Genomic DNA, 19,653 nt, shown 5'->3' on the forward strand with positions numbered 1-19,653 from the left:
ACAATTTTAAGCATTGACACATTGTAAACAAGCCTTTTAAAGGTAATTTACAAAGCAATGCAGTTAGGGGTCACATCATGAATAAGCCACAGGACAAATGAAAAACACCAACTGTCCTACTATTAGGAGAATGGCTACGTATGGTTGGGAAAATTTTTTCCAGGGACAGAATCATATGCAGATTTTTAAAGTGCTGCATCTCAAACATCTTAAATGGAAGCAATGATGATGAATTCTAGAAAACTGTGTTAGATGATTTTCAACAAGGGGTTCTGGTGATGACAAAAACACTGATGTCTTATATGCATGAGAAGAGGTTGAACAAAATTATTTCATGAAATGTGTATGAAAAAAAGTATTATTTCTAAATCAAGTCTGTATATGAGATTGAAAGGCAATGTGCAAATAAATTAATAAATCATCTATTATAAAAATTGATGCAAAAAGAAATAATCTTTTTTAAACCAAAAGTTGCACAGGACTGAGATGCATAGTAGAGAGAGAACTCTGAAAAGTTTTTAGCCACAGATAAAGAATAGCTCCTGAACTCCTGAACCAATTAGGACATACTCAGAAGTACAAAAATGTGTTAACAAAGAAAGCCCGGCAATGATCCTGAAGAAATGATTCTGATCTCCCCTTTGAGCTGATCAGGATATTAAAGAAAACTTTTGCTGATCCTGCCAGTGTTCAGCAGGACATAAGGCTAAAAGGCAATAAAAATAATGTGGCATCACACCAGCCTCAGCCTTTATTCAGTACAAGCAGGATTTAACTTTTTTTTTTTTTTTTTGGCTGCGTTGGGTCTTCGTTGCTGCATGCAGGCTTTCTCTAGTTGCAGCGAGTGGGGGCTACTCTTTATTGCGGTGCGCAGGTTTCTCATTGCGGTGGCTTCTCTTGTTGCGGAGCACAGGCTCAGTAGTTGTGGCGCTTAGTCACTCTGCGGCATGTGGGATCTTCCTGGACCAGAGCTCGAACCCGTGTCCCCTGCATTGGCAGGCGGATTCTTAACCACTGCACCACAGGGAAGCCCAGGACTTCACTTCTGTCCACATTTTATATAATCCTAAAGGTCATGATTTATGGCAGAAATCCTGGTAGCCTTAATACAACACGGAGTCAAAACAATTACATAAAATGAACGGGGATATTTCATTTCAATAATACTCACAGTAAAGTTGATGAGGTCATAGTATAGGTGAAGATGCTTTTGCTTAGTAACATGTATTGCTCCAGATTCGTCTCTCTTAACCTGATGACGAAATAAAAACAACCTAAATATCAGCTATTGTTTGAGAGACGTTTTAAAGTCTCACCTAGTCAATCCACCTAGAAAATGATTTCCATTCAGAATATGGATAAAACAAAAATATTGATAATTAAAGAAACTACACAAATGAAAAAAATCATTCACATCATGATTTGTACCAAAATCCATAGTACATCTTGTCAGTGGTCTAGTTGTCAGTTTAGGCATACCTTGTTTTATTGCACTTCACTTTATTGTGCTTCCAGATATTGTGTGTTTTACAAACTGAAGGTTTGTGGCAACCCTGTGTCAATCAATCTATCAGCGCCACTTTTCCAACAACATTTGCTCACTTCATGTCTCTGTGTCACATTTTGGTAATTCTTGCAATACTTCAAACTTTTTCATTATTATTGTATTGTTATAGTAATCTGTGATCAGTGATCTTTGATGTTAATATTGTAACTGTTCTGGCATTTTTTAGCAATAAAGTATTTTTAAATTAAGGTATGTACATTGTTTATTTTAGAGATAATGCTATTGCACACTTAAAAGACTACAGTATAGTGTAAACATAACTTTTATATGCACTTGGAAACCAAACAACTTATGTGACTCACTTTATTGCAATATTTGCTTTATTGCAGTGGTCTGAAACTGAACCCACAATATCCCTGGGGTATGTCTGTACAGGCAAATGCTGTATGTAATATTCACTCTGTCATAATTCAGAAAAACCTAACTGCATCACGTCAATGACTATTTAGCCAGAGTTAAAGCATAAAATGGGATTGGTGGCATAATGTAAAAAGTAAAACAAAAGTTCATTAAAAGAAAAAAAACTGCTGCAGTGAGAAAACTAGACTTCTTTGGGTGAAGTATGATACTATTATAGCTCAAACAGCCCAAAATCTCCCAAAAGAAACTCAAGTGTCAATATTTTACTTATATATGCATATATATACTCTCTATATCTTCAATCGTCCTTATAATTTGCTCTCTCCACTTATGCTCCAAGGTGACAGAGCACTGAAGAAGAAGAACACACCACAATGACCTGCCTGAAATTCATGACGTTTAATTCAACCTGGGTTTTCTTGCATACTCTCCATAGTAGTCTTCTAGATGTCTTCCATTCCCTTTAAGTCACAATTCCTCTTTGCCTTCTAGTCCCAACACTTGTAGTGCTGACCTCACCAGATATCTTAACAAACAACTGAGACCATTTAATGTGAGCCCTTTGTGTACTCCCATCTTCACTTCCTAAGTCACCTCCCCTGTAAGAAAGAATGCTCTGGTAAAAAGGAGCGTAAGATCTACAGCTATGTGTTTAAGAGTAAGTTCCACTATTACAGCTGAGTCACCAAGGGTAAATCATTTATTCTTTCAGTTTCCTCATTTGTAAAATGAAAATAAGACAGCACCAAATTGTTCCATATCTTGCATATGTTGAAAGTGTTTCGTAAATAAAAAGGTCAATGCCAACATTAACTATTCTAAGATTGGCTAAAGTCCTTGCTAAAGAAAATCACTTCACCTGTATATACCCTAAATCTTACTCCCTCCATTGCTGTTTAATATTACCCCTCCCCTGCTAACATACTCAGTCACTCCTTTCAAAAGACCTTTTCCCTCTTGCTATCAAACAGGTTTCTGACTTTTCCATCTTCAAAAAACAAAAGCAAAACACCTTCCCTTCATTTACTTCTTCCAGAAAGTTAACCATTCTTTTTCCTCTTGTAACCAAATGCTGTACTATGATTGTGTGAGTCTGTTCTTCTAGATACCCATTTCTTTAACAAGGCTCTATAATCTAGCTTCCACCTCAATTCCTACTGTCTTTTCTTTTTCCTTTCCCTTACATGAGTGTCCACCAAGGTTATGTATGCTTTCGCTTTTGATTTTCACAGCTTCTACTACTTTCTCTATTCTGGAATTCTCATTTTCACCCCAGACCTGGACTGCCTATCCTCCCAGAGGACATTCCCCAATACAACACTTGAGAGTCTCACCTTCACTTCCAACCCAACACATTAAATTCTTCCCTGACCCTAACTCATTGCATATTTCATGCTTCTAAAATGCAAAGCCAGAAATGCAATGTTTTGTTTATGTCCTTCGGTCCCCAGATCCACTAAGATGAGAAGCCTTGTCTTTCCTTCAAAATGCCATCCCTAACTCTCACTGCAACCAACCATCCTTGTCTAAAGACCTCACACTTGCTTTATTACAAGAGAAAAACCTTTCCTTTCCCTCCAACCTCCTATAATCTGTTCTTTTTGCTATTTCTGCAGTGATCTTCTTAAAACGTCACTTTAATCACATCACTTTAATTACCTAATAACCTGTGATGGCTCCCCATTACCAATCTAGGTCAATTATTATATAATCTAGATCAGAGGTTGGCAAACTTTTTCTGTGAAAGGCCATACAGTAAGTATTTTAGGTTCTACAGAGCATACAGTCTCTGTCACGACTACTCAACTCTGCCACAGTAGTGCAAAAGCAGCCATAAATAATAACTGAATGGGCATGACTGTGTTCAATAAAACCTTACAAAAACAAGCAGCCAGCCAGATCTGGCCCATAGGCCATAGTCTGCCAACCCCTAATCAAGATCCATGCCGTATGTTCAACTTTATTCTCAACAATAAGTTTCTCCCTGTCATTAACTCTATAAATATTTATTAGGGACTTTCTACATACAAGCACTGTCCTAGTGGCTGGAATAGAGCAGTAGAGTTGGTTTTAGATTTACAGAGCTTTCAGTCTAGTGAGGAAAAAAAATATTAGATAAGTAATTTTAAAAATGCTGAATGTTGTCAAAAAAGGTCTTATCGGTGTCTATGAAGCGGGAAATGCTAACTGAGGTCAGGAGGTCAGGAAAGGCAATGCTAATCATGAGCCAGTATAATGTGGAAGAGAGCACACAGCTTTCCTGGCAGAGGTGTTGGCATATGTAAAGACACCGAGGCCAAAGACATGGAAGCAACCTAAACGTCCGTTGACAAAGGAATGGATAAAGAAAATGTGGTGTATAAATATATATGTATACACACACACACACACACACACACACACACACACACACACATACATACAACAGAATACTATTCAGCCACAAAAAAGAATGAAATAATGCTATTTGCAGCAACATGGATGGACCTAGAGATTATCGTACTAAGTGAAGTAAGTCAGAGAAAGACAAATACCATATGATATTGCTTATATGTGGAATCTAAAAAAATGATACAAATAAACTTATTTTCAAAACAGAAACTCACAGACATAGAAAACAAACTTATGGTTACCAAAGGGGAAAGGAGGGGGAGGGATAAATTAGGAGTTTGGGATTAGCAGCTACAAACTACTCTATGTAAAATAAACAAGGTCCTACCGCACAGCACAGGGAATTATATTCAGTATCTCATAATAATCTATAATGGAAAATAATCTGAAAAAGAATATGTGTGTGTGTGTGTGTGTGTGTGTGTGTGTATGAAAACCGAATCACTTTGCTGTACACCAAAAACTAACTCAACACTGTCAATCAACTATACTTCAATTAAAAAAAAAAAAAAAAAAAAGACACTGAGGCCAAAGACTAGTCAGGAAGCTACTCCAGAGCCTAGGCTAGAAATGTCAGTGGGAAGCAGCAATGGGGGAGACAAAGAGGAAGTATACTCAGAGTCAACAGATGTGTGATAGAGTAGAAATAAAGGGAGAAGTGTAACTGAAAGGCAACTCCTGGATTTCTGGCTGGAGAAACTAGGTGGATAGTGGTGTACTTGCTTCACTGAGCTAGGAAACCCAAGAAGAGATTCCACAGGCACATTCTTACCGCTATAACTTCAGTTCATCTTATTTTCCCCAATATGCATATCCACCCCTCCTATAGTATTTGCCTTTTTTTGTTTTTTTTTATAAATTCATTTATTTATTTCTTTTTGGCTGTGTTGGGTCTTCATTGCTGTGCACAGGCTTTCTCTAGTTGTGGCGAGCTGGGGCTACTCTTCATTGCAGTGTGCGAGCTTCTCATTGCGGTGGCTTGTCTTTGTTGTGGAGCACAGGCTCTAGGCACACAGGCTTCAGTAGTTGTAGCATGCAGGCTCAGTAGTTGTGGCTTGTGGGCTCTAGAGCAAAGACTCAGTAGTTGTGGCGCAGGGGCTTAGTTGCTCTGTGGCATGTGGGATCTTCCTGGACCAGGGCTCGAACCTGTGTCCCGTGAATTGGCAGGTGGATTCTTAACCACTGGGCCACCAGGGAAGTCCCTAGTATCTGCCTTATGTCCTTCATAAAGTCTTCCACAGCCTCTTTAGTCTGTACAAATCTCTTCATACTCTGAACTTGTATCAATTTTTAAATTCTCATCACATACTTAAATCCTTAAACTGTTCTCATTAGTAGTAATGAACATACTGGTTTTGCCTTTCAAAACATATTTTAACCTATGTGAAAGAAGGAGTTAATTTTTATACTTCTTTCAATCGCCTCGTGTCCATTACAGTGTAGATAACATAGTATGTGCTCAATGATAACTTGCTGTCTAATAAATACACTATATGTAGATAGGTAAGCCATTAATACAGACCTATGTACATTTACATATTTATACATACACATAAACCATCAATTATTTATTAGTCAAAGGAGATGGAACTGAGAAATATACCATGAAGAGGCATGGAGCTGAGGGTGATCATCTGTTTTCCACGTTAACCATTAAAGCCTCGAATAAACATTAAATAGGTCACTCCCTCTCCAAAGAATTATGATAGCATATTTCTTTGACACAATATTAAATTACTGGTGAATCAAAAAAATAATCTTATGATAAAGGACTTTACCACAGATCTAGCATCATATTAGGACTTACCAGTAGAAAATGAACAACATCTCCTCTGCAGAAGGCAAGCATGGGATTCACATAATTATGCACTGCCACAAAGTGCCAGGCCAGCAATGGAACACTGGAAGGATCCATCTAAGTGAGGAGAAGGGAAAAAAAAAAGTCATCACTGTTAACACACAGAAAAACAAAGGGAAAACTCTGGTTTACAACAGCATCTGACTGGTGTTCCTTGATAAAACTTCTCCTAATTTCTCATTAAAATTCCTAAAGGAGGGACTTCCCCTGTGGCACAGTGGTTAAGAATCCGCCTGCCAATGCAGGGGACACGGGTTCAAGCCCTGGTCCGGGAAGATCCCACATGCCGCAGAGCAACTAAACCCGTGAGCCACAACTACGGAGCCTGTGCTCTAGAGCCCGCGAGCCACAACTACTGAAGCCCATGCGCCACAACTACTGAAGCCCGCGTGTCTATAGAGCCCATGCTCCGCAACAAGAGAAGCCACCGCAATGAGAAGCACGCGCACCACAATGAAGGGTAGCCCCTGCTCACCGCAACTAGAGAAAAGCCGGCACGCAGCAACAAAGACCCAATGCAGCCAATCAATCAATCAATCAGTCAATTCCAAAGGAGCAGGGACTGACTGGGAAGTGTCATGAGGGAACTTTCTGTGTGGATGGTAATGTTCCACATCTTGACAGAGGTTTGGATTACAAAAGTACATACATCTTGTCAAAGTTCAGCAAATGTACACTCAAGATCTGTACATCTGTTGTATGTAAATTGTTACACCAAAGGAAAAACTTCAATAAATACTGAACTGTACTTAATTATATGCATGTTGAATATTTAGGAAAAAAGAGTACTAATTTCTGTAATTTACTTGGAAATACATTTAAAAAAAACATAATTTGATGGGTGCATAGAGATAAACAGGTATATAATAAAATACAATAAAATGCTTATGGTAGAGTTTTACAATGGTAAGTATATAGATGTTCAGTGTAAAATTCTTTCAACTTCTCTACTTGTTTGAAAATGTTCATAATAAAATGTTGGAAAAAACACCAATAAAAACATACAAAAAGATGTAAACACATACTACCATGATAAATCTCAATTAGCCAATAAAGCTCACCTAAGAACTGTTAATGGCAATATAAGCCAGCTTTGCCAGCTGAAAGGGCAGACCTGCTTCCCCTGGGGTCCAAAGATACACCGAGTACCAACAAGAAAACAGAAGAGTGAGCTCCCTCGTTACAGTGGCTACTTTCTGAACTAGTCTTCGTTCTGCACCATCATTCTCCATCCCATCCCATCCCATCAATGCCTCTCCTCATATACACACTAGAAGAAAACAACTCTTTGAAAACCAATCAGGAAAAAGAAAAGGGAAATTGAGGTGTGCATAATACATTCTGAGAAGTATCATCCTCCAAAGTAAAATATCAGAGGCAGAAGAAGCCAAGGAAAGAGTATGCAGCAGCAATTCATGCTGGGTATTACGGTGGGGTGTTCTCTATCAGTAGTTCATTATCAAAGCAGCAGCTGTTCGTGAGAGAAAAACTTAACAGAATAAAGGTAGAAAAGTACAGATCTTGTGATCCCCAGGTTACTGCTGTAGTCACCAGCTTATGGTGCTTTGGTCACATCAAGGTAATTAGACAGTGACCTTTGCAGCACTGATTTCCATTCTACCTAGTTTTCTGACAACCTCACAGAATGTGCCACTTCCAAGTCATTTTCCCCAACCTCCTGACATGGTCTTTTTACCAATAAGATGGAGAGGCTTACTTACCCGTCCATAAGGAAAAGTCATCCACACTTTCAAGGAGGGCTTCAATCCAATGACCAGTATCTTTAGGGGAAAAATACATTTTAATATTTACCCTGCAATTTTCAAATTTTTGGTATTCAAAGCCTCTAAAGTTATGAGCGTCATCTTCTAAATACACCTACCTTTGTTAAGGATGCCATGGCCAATAAGGAAAACTGTGTGATGGGATGATCTTTCAACTCGGGCTTAGAATGGAGAGGCTCAATACAGCAAACTTCACCCTTGGAACCACTGAACAGGCATCTAGATTCACATGTTCTCACTCCCATCACTCTCCTGAAAATGTAACCAAAAAATGCCAGATCAACTTAGCAATGCTCCAAGGCGCTATAGCCCTAACGTGGCCTACTAAAAAACCCTCCTAACAATCCAACAATTGTCACTCCTGCCCCCAACAATCCAAACTCCACATGACATCAGCATGTCATTTTTAATGTGTGAGTCAGATTTATCACCCTTCTTCTAAAAAGTCTCCAGTGGCTTGCCACTGTACATAAAATAAAATCCACTCTTCACCATGTTTAAAAGGTCCTATATGATATGGCTCCTGCCTTCACTCCTCTCCCACTACTGTTGCTCCTGACAAACACATGCTCCAGCCACACGTGCTTTCTCTCCACTGCTCCAGCATGCCACGCTGTGCCCACCTCAAAGGCTCTGTGCTTGAACATCCCTCTACCTGGAACACTTCTTCTAGATCTTTCCACTTGTTGACCAGATTGTCATTCAGGTCTTTGCTCAAATGTCACCTTCGGAGAGAAGCCTTCCTAAATTATACTCAAATGCACTCCAGCACACTGACCTGTTTTATTTTTTTCACAGTACTCGTAACTATTTACAGTTATTTCATTTATGCATTGGTTTATTGTGTCTCCCTACCCCCGACCCAACTAGAATGTAAGTGCTATTGGAGTAGCAACCTTGTCTCACTCATAGCTGTTAACTCTGGTGTCTAGAACAATGCCTACACACAGGAGGTGCTCAATAAACATTAGCTGAATAAATCAATAGTATTTTTTAAGCAATTACTTTGGGCTCGACATTGTTAGAAGGTATGAGAAATACAAGAAACATAGTCCTTACTTTGAAGAACTTATGGAAATATAATACACATTGAATTTTTTGTTCTTTTTTTAAACTCAGATTTGTAAATGTCCTTCCATGTATCTAAATAGTCTTTCCTCTTATTTAAAGAGTAAACAGGGCAATGCCAAGGCAATAAAAACCTTTCTACACTTGGCCATTATGGTTATAATCAACTGGGCCTGGGGCCTAAACGGAAATTAGTGAGATACTCCAGAATAATGGTTCCCAAGATTGACAAAGCTTATGAATACTCTGGGGAGTAGGAGTCTAGAATCCCATCTCGGACCTACTGCAATAGAATTTGGGGGGGCCCGGCCTGGTGCTCTGTATGTTCTTTCTATAAGCCCCCCCAGGTTAAGTGTAATACACAGCCACAACCTATTTCCAATCACATGGGTTTTCCAGACCTCTTCATATTCAACTTCAAGTCATTAAACTGGAGCTAATCTTTTCATTTGTCTACAAATGTCCATTAGTCTCTTACTTAAATGTCAATTCAAAAACAGAGCCTCCGCTGTCGTTGCAAACTGCAAGAGTTGGATCATCTGTAAACTAAACAGAGAAGGAATTTATTTTCTTATACATTTTCAGACAATTAATCAAGTATTAAAAAGGTAAGGAAAATATTATAAAATTTTAAAAATCTAAGACAAACACATTTAATAGCACTTGAAATCACCTAAACTATATCTACATCAGTACTCTAAACATACAAATTTACCCATATTTGGAATAAAAATGGCTCAATATCTTTAAAAAAATGAGGCTTTAAAAAAAGCAAAAACCACGTTTCATCAGGATAAAAGAAAAATACAAACTATGACTCATAAAAGCCCTAAAGTTCTCTACTTAGGTTCTTACATTAATTTTTTCTAACTTGCTATTAAGCTAAATAGGATACTTTGGATACATTTGCAGTTGCCTAGCTTTCAAGAATAAAGACACAGTGAAAGATATTTGGTATCTTTGGGAAATAAACTTATTGGAATATGTTTTCCAATAACTGAAGAGTTAATCCACTACATGTAAAACAGTTTAACTTTTTATGTAACTCTTCCTAAAACGTGCTGCCCCCTCAATCTTCTTCGACAAAGTATACCTTCAGTTATTATTATCTACCCTGGAAAACTCAAATAATAAATAATGTTCACAATGACAGATGGTCCTAAGGGCTTTTGGTAGATATGAGTGTTGTAAGATACAAAGTTGAATAACTTAATTTGTATCACTTACAGTGACGAGTCTCCCTAACCCCAGAGGTTTGTAAAACCATCCTAAATCTCATGCCTTTGTGCTCTTCAGGGATGGTTGAGGTACAGGAGGCTACTATGAAATTATTCTTCCTCAACCCCACACACGGGTAAAGAAGTCCTACACCTTTGTTCTCAAGGCCTAGCTGAGTAGTTGCCAAAGTGGAGTGTAGGGAAAATAATAGCACTCATGATTTTATTTATTAATTTTCTACTTCTTGTGTATGTGTTTTATAATGTACTTAAATATAGTACACTAGTATATTTAAATAATTTTTAAATAAATACACACACACACACACACACACACACACCCATGTATATATAAATGAATTAAAGCCCAAACTGTTATTGATGGGATGTGTAGGGTTAAGTCTAGAGAACAATGAGTAAGAGGTTTGAAGCGCAAGTAGCCATTGTCAATGGAAGACCTCAGAAGTAAAGTCAGTGTCTGCACTTATCACCATTCCCAAGAAACACAACGTCCACTACTAGTCTGCTTTTAATGTCAGCTGCATTCTTCTGCCTTTATCTCTTCTGCCTTTTTCTCTCTGCCTTTATCTCTTCTGTTTCCTATTGCTTCTCCCAAAGATTTTGCATTTTTCTGCAAATGGCCTGGACTTTTATAAACAACCAACCAAACATTTATTGAGCACTATTTATTGTAATGTGCTACTACATGTAACACACAAAAATTAAAGAGAAATAGATACTGGTTTCAAAGATCTCAATCTATTAAAGGAGATAAGACATAACACAAACAACTACAACATATTAGAGGTTGGCTCATACCATATGAAAAGAGGTCAAGATAAACTGCCATGATGTTCAGAAAGAGGAGAAATTCTCTCTACTTTTACTTGTCTTGGTTGTTTTCATTGTAACTAAATGCTTCAATGCTGCTTTGTCACAAAAGACTTTTATGTAACTAACCGAGATGCAGACACATAGACTCCAGATGCTACCAGACTTTAAAAAGAATGTGTATGGATAAGAGAGGTCTGCACAGCTAAGTAACCAAATGTGTACATGGTTAAAATCCAGAAGATCTGATTTTAGACTTCCTTAGTTATAGTCCTGTACATTTTATACTTCTGAACATGGGCTTGACAGCATACAAAAACCAAGGTTCGCATTGCATTTATAAATGAAATCTGTTACCTAAGTTGGTTTATTATTTTCAGGCATGTAAGGAGAAAGCCAAGATTCAAATCTTGATGCTTTTCCTTTGGAGGCCTGAAAGAAAATAAACCAACAGATTTGTTTCTAAACATAATGCAAAGCTTGGTTCTTTCACAATTGGTGCCTTGAACTGCAGGTAATTCCCAACAAAGTGTGACAGAGCACACCGCCTCAGCAATAAAATCCTGGCGGACTAAACAAAGTAAAAAGACCTTTTACAATCTGCACATGGGTTTTCAGTAGGGTACTGCCTGTCTTTGCTGCCAGCCTTTCGTCCAGGATCACATCAATTTACTCTCTTTCTTGCTATATCTACTAGACTTCAATACAACTTACAGCTGAATGTTACCATGCCAGCCCATCTCTGGTTTTAACTTGGGAAAACATCTTGTTGGGCCAGTCTAATAAAAGACAGTTCACTTTCAAGGATTCTGTTTATAAAGAAATCTACTTAAAAATGGATACAAAGGCATAATAATAAAGATTATTAGAAAAAGAAAGTAAGGACTTTACCTTAATATGCAATATTGCTGTTCCTGGAGGATGAGCATCTGTTATTGATCTTAGAAGTTTTCCACTGGCCAAATCCCACATAGTGATCTATAAGACAACTAAATGCTTTAAAAACAAATTTATTGCTCTTTTTTGGACTTAAGTATCCTGGCTTTTGGCTGAAATAATCTATTCCTGGTCTATAAACATTGCAGACAAAGAACTATAAAGTTAAAACATAACTAAAGGTTGCAGATCCACTAAAGTATGGGGCCTTTATTTCATCTTCATCCTCCCCTCATCCTGCCCAACCTACTTTTCCCTTCAGATTTTAAATCTTGTTGTTTTACTGAGAGGTAAAAGAAATTTCTTTAATGAGTCAATCTCTTTAGCACTGGTAAAAATTATAGAAAGGCTTACTGCCAAACCAATTAATATGTCAGAAGAAGAGAAGAAACAAAACTTACTGCCAGTTTCAGAAGAAAAAGAAATACCAAAATAGTTATCTAGGAACACAGTAATAAGAATACACAAAGCAGAATATAGTGTACTTAAAAATCAACAACAATTATCCTCACTACAGTAAGAAAGTAAATTTTGTATAACAGCCTGGTTGGTTTACAAAACCTATGTACTTATATGGACATATGAATTAAGATATTAAAAATCACAGGCTCTGGCTCAGTCAATAATATTTAAAAATTTGGACAAAAGTCAGACTAAGCAAACTCAGCTTAGCTCTACAGACATGTCACTTTATAACACGTTTTAGTCTTTGAGATACTGATCTAGAGATAGTACCTTTTTAAAAATTGATTTTACATTGTCTTATGGGTAAAATAAAGTTCCTATTTACCTGTCCTTTAGCAAAGCCACAGAGAAGTCGTGAGCAGTCACTGTTGATACTGAGGGCAGAGATGGCTCCATATTGACCTCCAACACTAGTGCTACCCAGACAGAGTCGCAAAGCTTGATTCTGATCTAAAGAAAGCAATTGATAAAATCAAGTGAAAGAAATGAAGGTGTGAATAAACATATACTTAGTATAGGCTTGTTTTCAAACACTTTGAGGTAGCAAGTATCAAAAGAATCAAACAATGAAGTTACATTCATCTTAAAATATATTTATTGAGCATCTACTAGACACTGGGCATTGAATTAGACACTAAGAAAGCAGAAAAAACAATAACTACAAGGAAGCATAATACAAAACTTGCTAATAAGTTAAAAAAATTCTTCGAAAGCTCTTTGAACAAACTAACTTTCATTCTAGAATTGTATTTCTTGCTATTTTTAGGATGCAAGGTTACATGAAATACCATCTTTTAAAGTAGGTTTAAAACTTCAAAAATCAAAATTTATTAATTTAGAGTTGGCTGAAATTTACATTATATTATCCACGAAGAAAAGGTTTACCAGGCACATGAACAATATAAATAAAATCACAGGGTATGTTTAAACTGCTTAAGAAAATTCTTTTCAAGCATCAACATTTGATATGCTAAAAGCAAATAATTCAAATCTCTACTAGATTAAGTTACTTAAGGGCAAGGATTTTGCCGTAATCACCTCTGATTTCTCCAGGAGGAACTCAGGTGTTATTAAACCTTATTATCTAATAATTAAATTCCTCTAGGGCTTTTCCTAGGCAATGCTTATTTTATATTATATAGAGTTCATTATTGTACCCACTTGAAAACAATGAAATAAAAAATTTAAACATAAGAAGGCATGCCTACAAAATTGAACTGTTTAAGGGGGAAAAAAACTACCATACTTACACAATCAGGAGGTCTCTTAACTCCCCCCAGCAATTCTTTGTGCTTCCCTTCACTATCTATGTGCTAATTTTTGGAGGTAAATACATCTTACTCTCACTCTTAGACTATGACCTCCCTAAGGGCTGAGATCATGAGTGAATTGACATCCCCAGAATACCTAGCCTGCTGCCTTGCACACAGAAGTCATCTGACAATCATCTGAATAGCTGCCAAATTTGCAAATCTTCCTCCTATAAAGGTAAATCTAGTTATCAGAAAGAGCCTAAAGACATTCATTCTCAAATGTAGGGAATAATACTAGTTAAGTCCTTTTGCCCATCCAAAGTGACTACTGTAAGAATATTTTTCTGTGTTCATAAGCAGGCTCAAATAGCAATCCCCACCTACCCAGGAGTTCTGACACAATTAATGGCTGTATTCTATCTAGCACATAGGAAATATTTGATGTTTTCTGAAATCATTTTAGATCTTAGCCTTCCAAGATGAATATCAGAAAAGGAATAAAATTTATAAATATACAAGGTCTGATGTATTTTAAAAGTCCTATGTTTACTCAAATGTAAAACGATTACAATTACAGATTTTTTTCCTTATTTTTTCCTTACATACACTTTCCTCCCTCCTCCAGTTTAATCCAATTTATTAAAATTTCCTTTTCCCTGACTCTAAAAATGACATCACATTTTATTTTGCTTTATTAAATCGCATGCGTAAAATAGTGTTTTCCATGATTCTTATTTTGTCAGAGCCACCTTTACAGTTAGTGGATTATCCATGTACCTTACTCTGCAAATTGTCAAGATTCAGTGGTTGGGCAACAATTTTCTATATATGCTACCACTTTGGGTCATGTGAGTAGTCCAACGAATGGGCTGAAAGAGGACAAAGACAGAAATTCCACACCAGCCTCAAAAAGAAGTCCCTTTAGCTGGGGCTAACTGCCTTCTAGGAGAGTAGTGTTTGAATAGCATCCTGCTGAGATCCTTTGTAATCCCGGTTTTGAGATCCAAACTCTATACAGCTCTGATCCACAAATACTTAAAGACACTAACTAATGTTTCCTGCTTTACCTAAGTTCATACTTTAAATTAGACTATTTGGGCTTCCCTGGTGGCACAGTGGTTAAGAATCTGCCTGCCAATGCAGGGGACACAGGTTCGAGCCCTGGTGTGGGAAGATCCCACACGCTGCAGAGCAACTAACGCTGTGCACCACAGCTACTGAGCCTGCGCTCTAGAGCCCACAAGCCACAACTACTGAGCCCACGTGCCACAACTACTGAAGCCCGCATGCCTAGAGCCTGTGTTCCGCAACAAGAGAAGCCACCGCCATGAGAAGCCCGTGCACCACAACGAAGAGTAGCCCCCGCTCACCTCAACTAGACAAAGCCCGCATGCAGCAACAAAGACCCAATGCAGTCAAAAATAAATAAATAAATAAAATTTTAAAATTATACTATTTAAGTACTCTTAAAACTCAGGGAAAGTAAGCACAGGAGAATTAAGGGGTATGACAAAATAGAGAATAAGGGTACCATTAAGAAAAAGGAAATAGAGAAAAAAAGAGGGAAGGAAAAAGACACATCTAACTTCTACATTAAAAACCCAAACCTGACTCTGCTTTCCTGACTGTGGGTCCTGTGTACTAAAAAACTAGCTAAGACAAGGACCAAATTATCAGCCTTGGTCACTCCTGAAATATGTATTAAATTTACATCCCATAGGACTATGTTAATGAAAACATTGTCAATTTTTGTCCTTAACTTTTACAATGTATTCATTATATTTATAATGTCCCTTTATAAGGTAGAGTGGCTGTGACGTAATAGACAGTACATAAAATATAGTTTAACTCCACAAAGACACTTATCAATTCTTATTGCTGTCATTATACATTCTATATTTATGGTGCCATATTAACAAACTTGTTATACAATTTAGACTGAAATCAGAAAAGGTAGAATTTCTGTTGAAAGAAGAAAGCAGAGTCTTATTGAAGAGGTTTCTTCTACTAGAAGAACATTCTGTAGTCCAGATTTTTCTAGACAATTCTGGGGAAAGGTATTTGGTGAAGACAAACTTAAAACCTCTTCCAAAAATTTAATTTCTAAAGCTACATGGAAAGAACAAAAGGACCTGGACAGAAGCAAGAAAGGTGAAAATCAGAGCTCTCCACATTCTCCTCCTCCAATGGGGCTCTTGATCTGGGCAAGAAATATGAAGTGAGACTATCATTTTTCCTATATACTTCACAGAGTTGGCATAGAGCTTAAATTTTGTAAATGCCTATGAAAAATATGAAAACTATCCAATGGTACACATGCAAAGAATTTTTTTTTTTTTAAGATTTTTTTTTTGGCCGAGTTGGATCTTAGTTTCGGCATGCGGGATCTTCATTGAGGCGCACGGGCTCTTCTTTGTGGTGCACGGGCTTCTCTCTAGTTGTGGCATGCGGGTTTTCTCTTTTCTAGTTGTGGCGCACAGGCTCCAGGGCTCATGGGCTCTGCTGTTTGCGGCACACGGGCTCTAGCTGAGGCGCTCGAGCTCAGTAGTTGTGGCACGCGGGCTTAGTTGCCCCGCGGCATGTGGGATCTTAGTTCCCTGACCAGGGATTGCGCCCGCGTCCCCTGCATTGTAAGGTGGATTCTTTATCACTGGTCCACCAAGGAAGTCCTACGAAGAATTATTATTAATGGTAATAAATAGCTTACCAATTAATTAAGAGAATTCGAAGCCCAGATACCACAAAAAGCACATCCATTTGGTAGTGCAATGAATTATATCTATTTCTTTATTAGTATACCTTTCGCAGTACACGTTACTTAGGGTAGATCTCAGCATATTCTAGGCTTAAGAGTAATGTGCTAAGTAGCAAAGAAAAGCCATAAATAACATATAAAGTCTATAAGAGCCATAAAATCTAAATTTGTACATACTTCAAGAATTTCTGCTCTCTCTCCATATACCAAAATTAACCTAATCCTCTATTTCTTCACCCCTAATTTGTTTTAACTACATCCCAAAGACCATCAAAGAAGGAAATACCTAGATCCTAGAAAGAATCAAAATCTAATTATGTGTGTAAAGCTCTACTTTTATTGCCAGTATTCACCATTCTTCAGTACTACTCCTTTGTGCATTATTAAAATATTCTCTAAGACCAAAGGAGAAGAAAAGAGTTATTAGGAAACATTTTTCATCAATGATCATAAAACAGCAGAAGCACTTTACCTGACCGCCATCTAACAAACACACAGAATTAAAGTTCTCCATTCCCTCTATAAAACTTACTGACTAAAGCCCATGATACACTAACTCCCCACAGCTAACTGGCTATTTTCTAGAACTCAGATGCTTACAAAAAGTCAGTTGTGTTCATTTCCAAACCTGTTCATGCCACTGTAATATTACTGTATTTTAAAAATGTAATTAAACAATATTGTCAACTGATGAAATACAGTGGAAAAGAAAGAGCTGTTGTTTCTATGAAAGCTAAATGAATGTTTTAGAAAAACTTGGTAAAGATGAGTTGCTTTAAATTAACTGTCATGAAGTAAGGTATGGACAAGATAACTGCAGAAAACTGAAAAGAAGTTTTATGAAAATCTAAAATTTTGCACACCTTGACTGATTCACAGGTGCCTAAGCTTTTACCTCTTTTTTAAATTAAAAGCACGAATTTTGCATGACCCATCACTGATGCAGCTTATGCCAAAAAAAGATGCTGCAGACGTCCAACTGGCAGATACAAACTCAAAGAAACAGTTTTGGTCTATGCCAAAAGATTAAGATCAATATTCACTGATTTATTTTCATTTAAAATAAAACACTGAAGGTATGCATATATTTATAATTTTTAACAATTCCCTACTTTAATTTCAAAACTTTTCAATAAGCATTTCATAAGAGGACATCGACTGTAACTAGTAACATTCTTTTTCAACATTAAAAAGGTCAAAAGAAAAAGAGTCACTCATGCAAACCAAAATTACTATACCTTTTCCTTTGAATCCATGGAGAAAAGGTCAAAAAAACGAGAAAAGCAAGAAATCAGTTCAAAAGTTCAGAGAAAAGACAGGTAAATTTTCAAGAGTATAAGTGATAAACTTCAGTTATCTGTGGGAATGATACTAAATGTGATTAAATGATCCATCTAGGATTTATATTTAGGTATTGGTATGGAAATAAAGAAAATGCATAATATCCAAATTTTAGCAGAGTAAATCCAAGTCCATTAAGTTTGATAAAAACAAAAACAATTTCCAAAAGATAATCTACTAAAGTATACTAACAACCCCAAAAATGGAAAACTAAGGGCCTTAGGATAGGGAGATATCTTTATTAAGATTCAAATTTTTGAGATCCTATATTTAGATAAGAACCAAGATACATAATAAATACCATATACCTATAACTCCATAAGAATAGGCAATTTACATGACGTTTAAGAAGCTTATAATGATTACTATTTTAATGACCCAGGCCTCTATTCCAAAGAGAATCTAATGGTACTTAAACAAGTACAGTTCTGCACTTTTTCCTATGATCAAAAAAGATGTTTAAAAGATCAGATTTAACCCAGACCTCTAATCTAGATACTTCATAGTATTATTACTCTGCCATTTTTTTCCTGGCTTTCAAGCAAATTTTAATCCATTTGTTAAAACTCATTGTCCAAATATCTGATTCCCACAAAAATGAGTAAAATTTATTAACTGCATGATTAAAAATCCAAAGCATAACTAGAATATTATGATCCTTTCTCAAAATGTTCATTATGGCATACTTTCTTTTTCATGAGACTGTAATGAAAGATTATTATTTCATCAAATCTACAAGAAAGTTGCTGGGGTCTAAAAAAATTAGAAAGCAGGCCCAAGGAAATTAAGAAGACAGTAATGAAAGACAATAAACTCTTCTTCTCCTCTGTTAGTTTTTATTTTAAAAGACTTCATTTTATTTTATTTTTTTTATTTATTTATTTTTTTTGCGGTACACGGGCCTCTCACTATTGTGGCCTCTCCCGTTGCAGAGCACAGGCTCCGGAAGCACAGGTTCAACGGCCACGGCTCACAGGCCCAGCCGCTCCGCGGCATGTGGGATCTTCCCGGACCGGGGCACGAACCCGTGTCCCCTGCATCGGCAGGTGGACTCTCAACCACTGCGCCACCAGGGAAGCCCTAAAAGACTTCATTTTAATTTGTTGCAGTAAGCTCTGCATGGATTTGATTATAAGCAGGCACATATTCTTATAACCTTGCGGTAAGGAAGGGATATTAAAGCAGATAGAGTTGAAGAAAAGTGAGTACTGGTAAGTGGGAACAATAATAAACATGTATTCTGCTGACAGATAAACACGTACATTATATTTTATCCTCATTCATCTTAGTTCTTCCATTCTTTCCTTTATATATCTTGCAATTTGCCTCCTTTTCTCTCAGAACTGGAGAACTGCTTGGAAGTGTGGAAATGTATTGATCTTAGGATTCAGTATTCCTTGATTCTGAATTTTGCTCCGTACATGTCACTTAACCTCTCTGGTTCTCAATCACCTCATATGTAAATAAGGGGATTGAACTAAAAGTCCTTTGAAGATCCTTTCCCAGAATTCTATCAATCTGATACCAACTATGCCCTCATAGGAAAACAAGCATTCTTACACATGATAGGAGAGCAAGCTGGTAAAACTTTCTAGAAGGCAATTAGGCAGTATACATCAGAAGTGCTTAAAATGTTCATACCCTGACCTACGCAAGTCCACTTTTAGTAATTTGTCCTGAGGAAGTAATCATGTGCACAAAAATGCAGTTGCAAAGATGTTCATCACTCTACTTTTTGGTTAGAAACAACCTAAATGTCTTATAGTAGGAAATGATTAAGTAAAACGTGGCCATTAAAAATGATGTTACAGGGCTTCCCTGGTGGTG

At 37.0% G+C, this 19,653-nt stretch overlaps 1 protein-coding gene across 2 annotated transcripts in view; it reads right to left on the bottom strand.

The window, feature by feature from the left end:
* VPS8 (VPS8 subunit of CORVET complex) overlaps positions 1–19,653 on the bottom strand; it is a gene marked incomplete at its 5' end in the record, with an annotated part of 289,040 nt that overhangs the window by 236,073 nt on the left and 33,314 nt on the right. For both annotated transcript variants that reach the window (XM_079705530.1, XM_079705529.1), the window contains 7 exons: positions 1,172–1,252; positions 6,126–6,233; positions 7,898–7,957; positions 8,059–8,212; positions 9,507–9,574; positions 11,968–12,054; positions 12,803–12,927. In XM_079705530.1, the coding sequence (XP_079561656.1) occupies positions 1,172–1,252; positions 6,126–6,233; positions 7,898–7,957; positions 8,059–8,212; positions 9,507–9,574; positions 11,968–12,054; positions 12,803–12,927 (683 nt within the window). The remainder of the gene's footprint in view (positions 1–1,171; positions 1,253–6,125; positions 6,234–7,897; positions 7,958–8,058; positions 8,213–9,506; positions 9,575–11,967; positions 12,055–12,802; positions 12,928–19,653) is intronic.

The sequence above is a fragment of the Hyperoodon ampullatus genome, assembly GCF_949752795.1.
Source record: "Hyperoodon ampullatus genome assembly, chromosome: 5".
NCBI classification, from domain to species: domain Eukaryota; kingdom Metazoa; phylum Chordata; class Mammalia; order Artiodactyla; family Ziphiidae; genus Hyperoodon; species Hyperoodon ampullatus.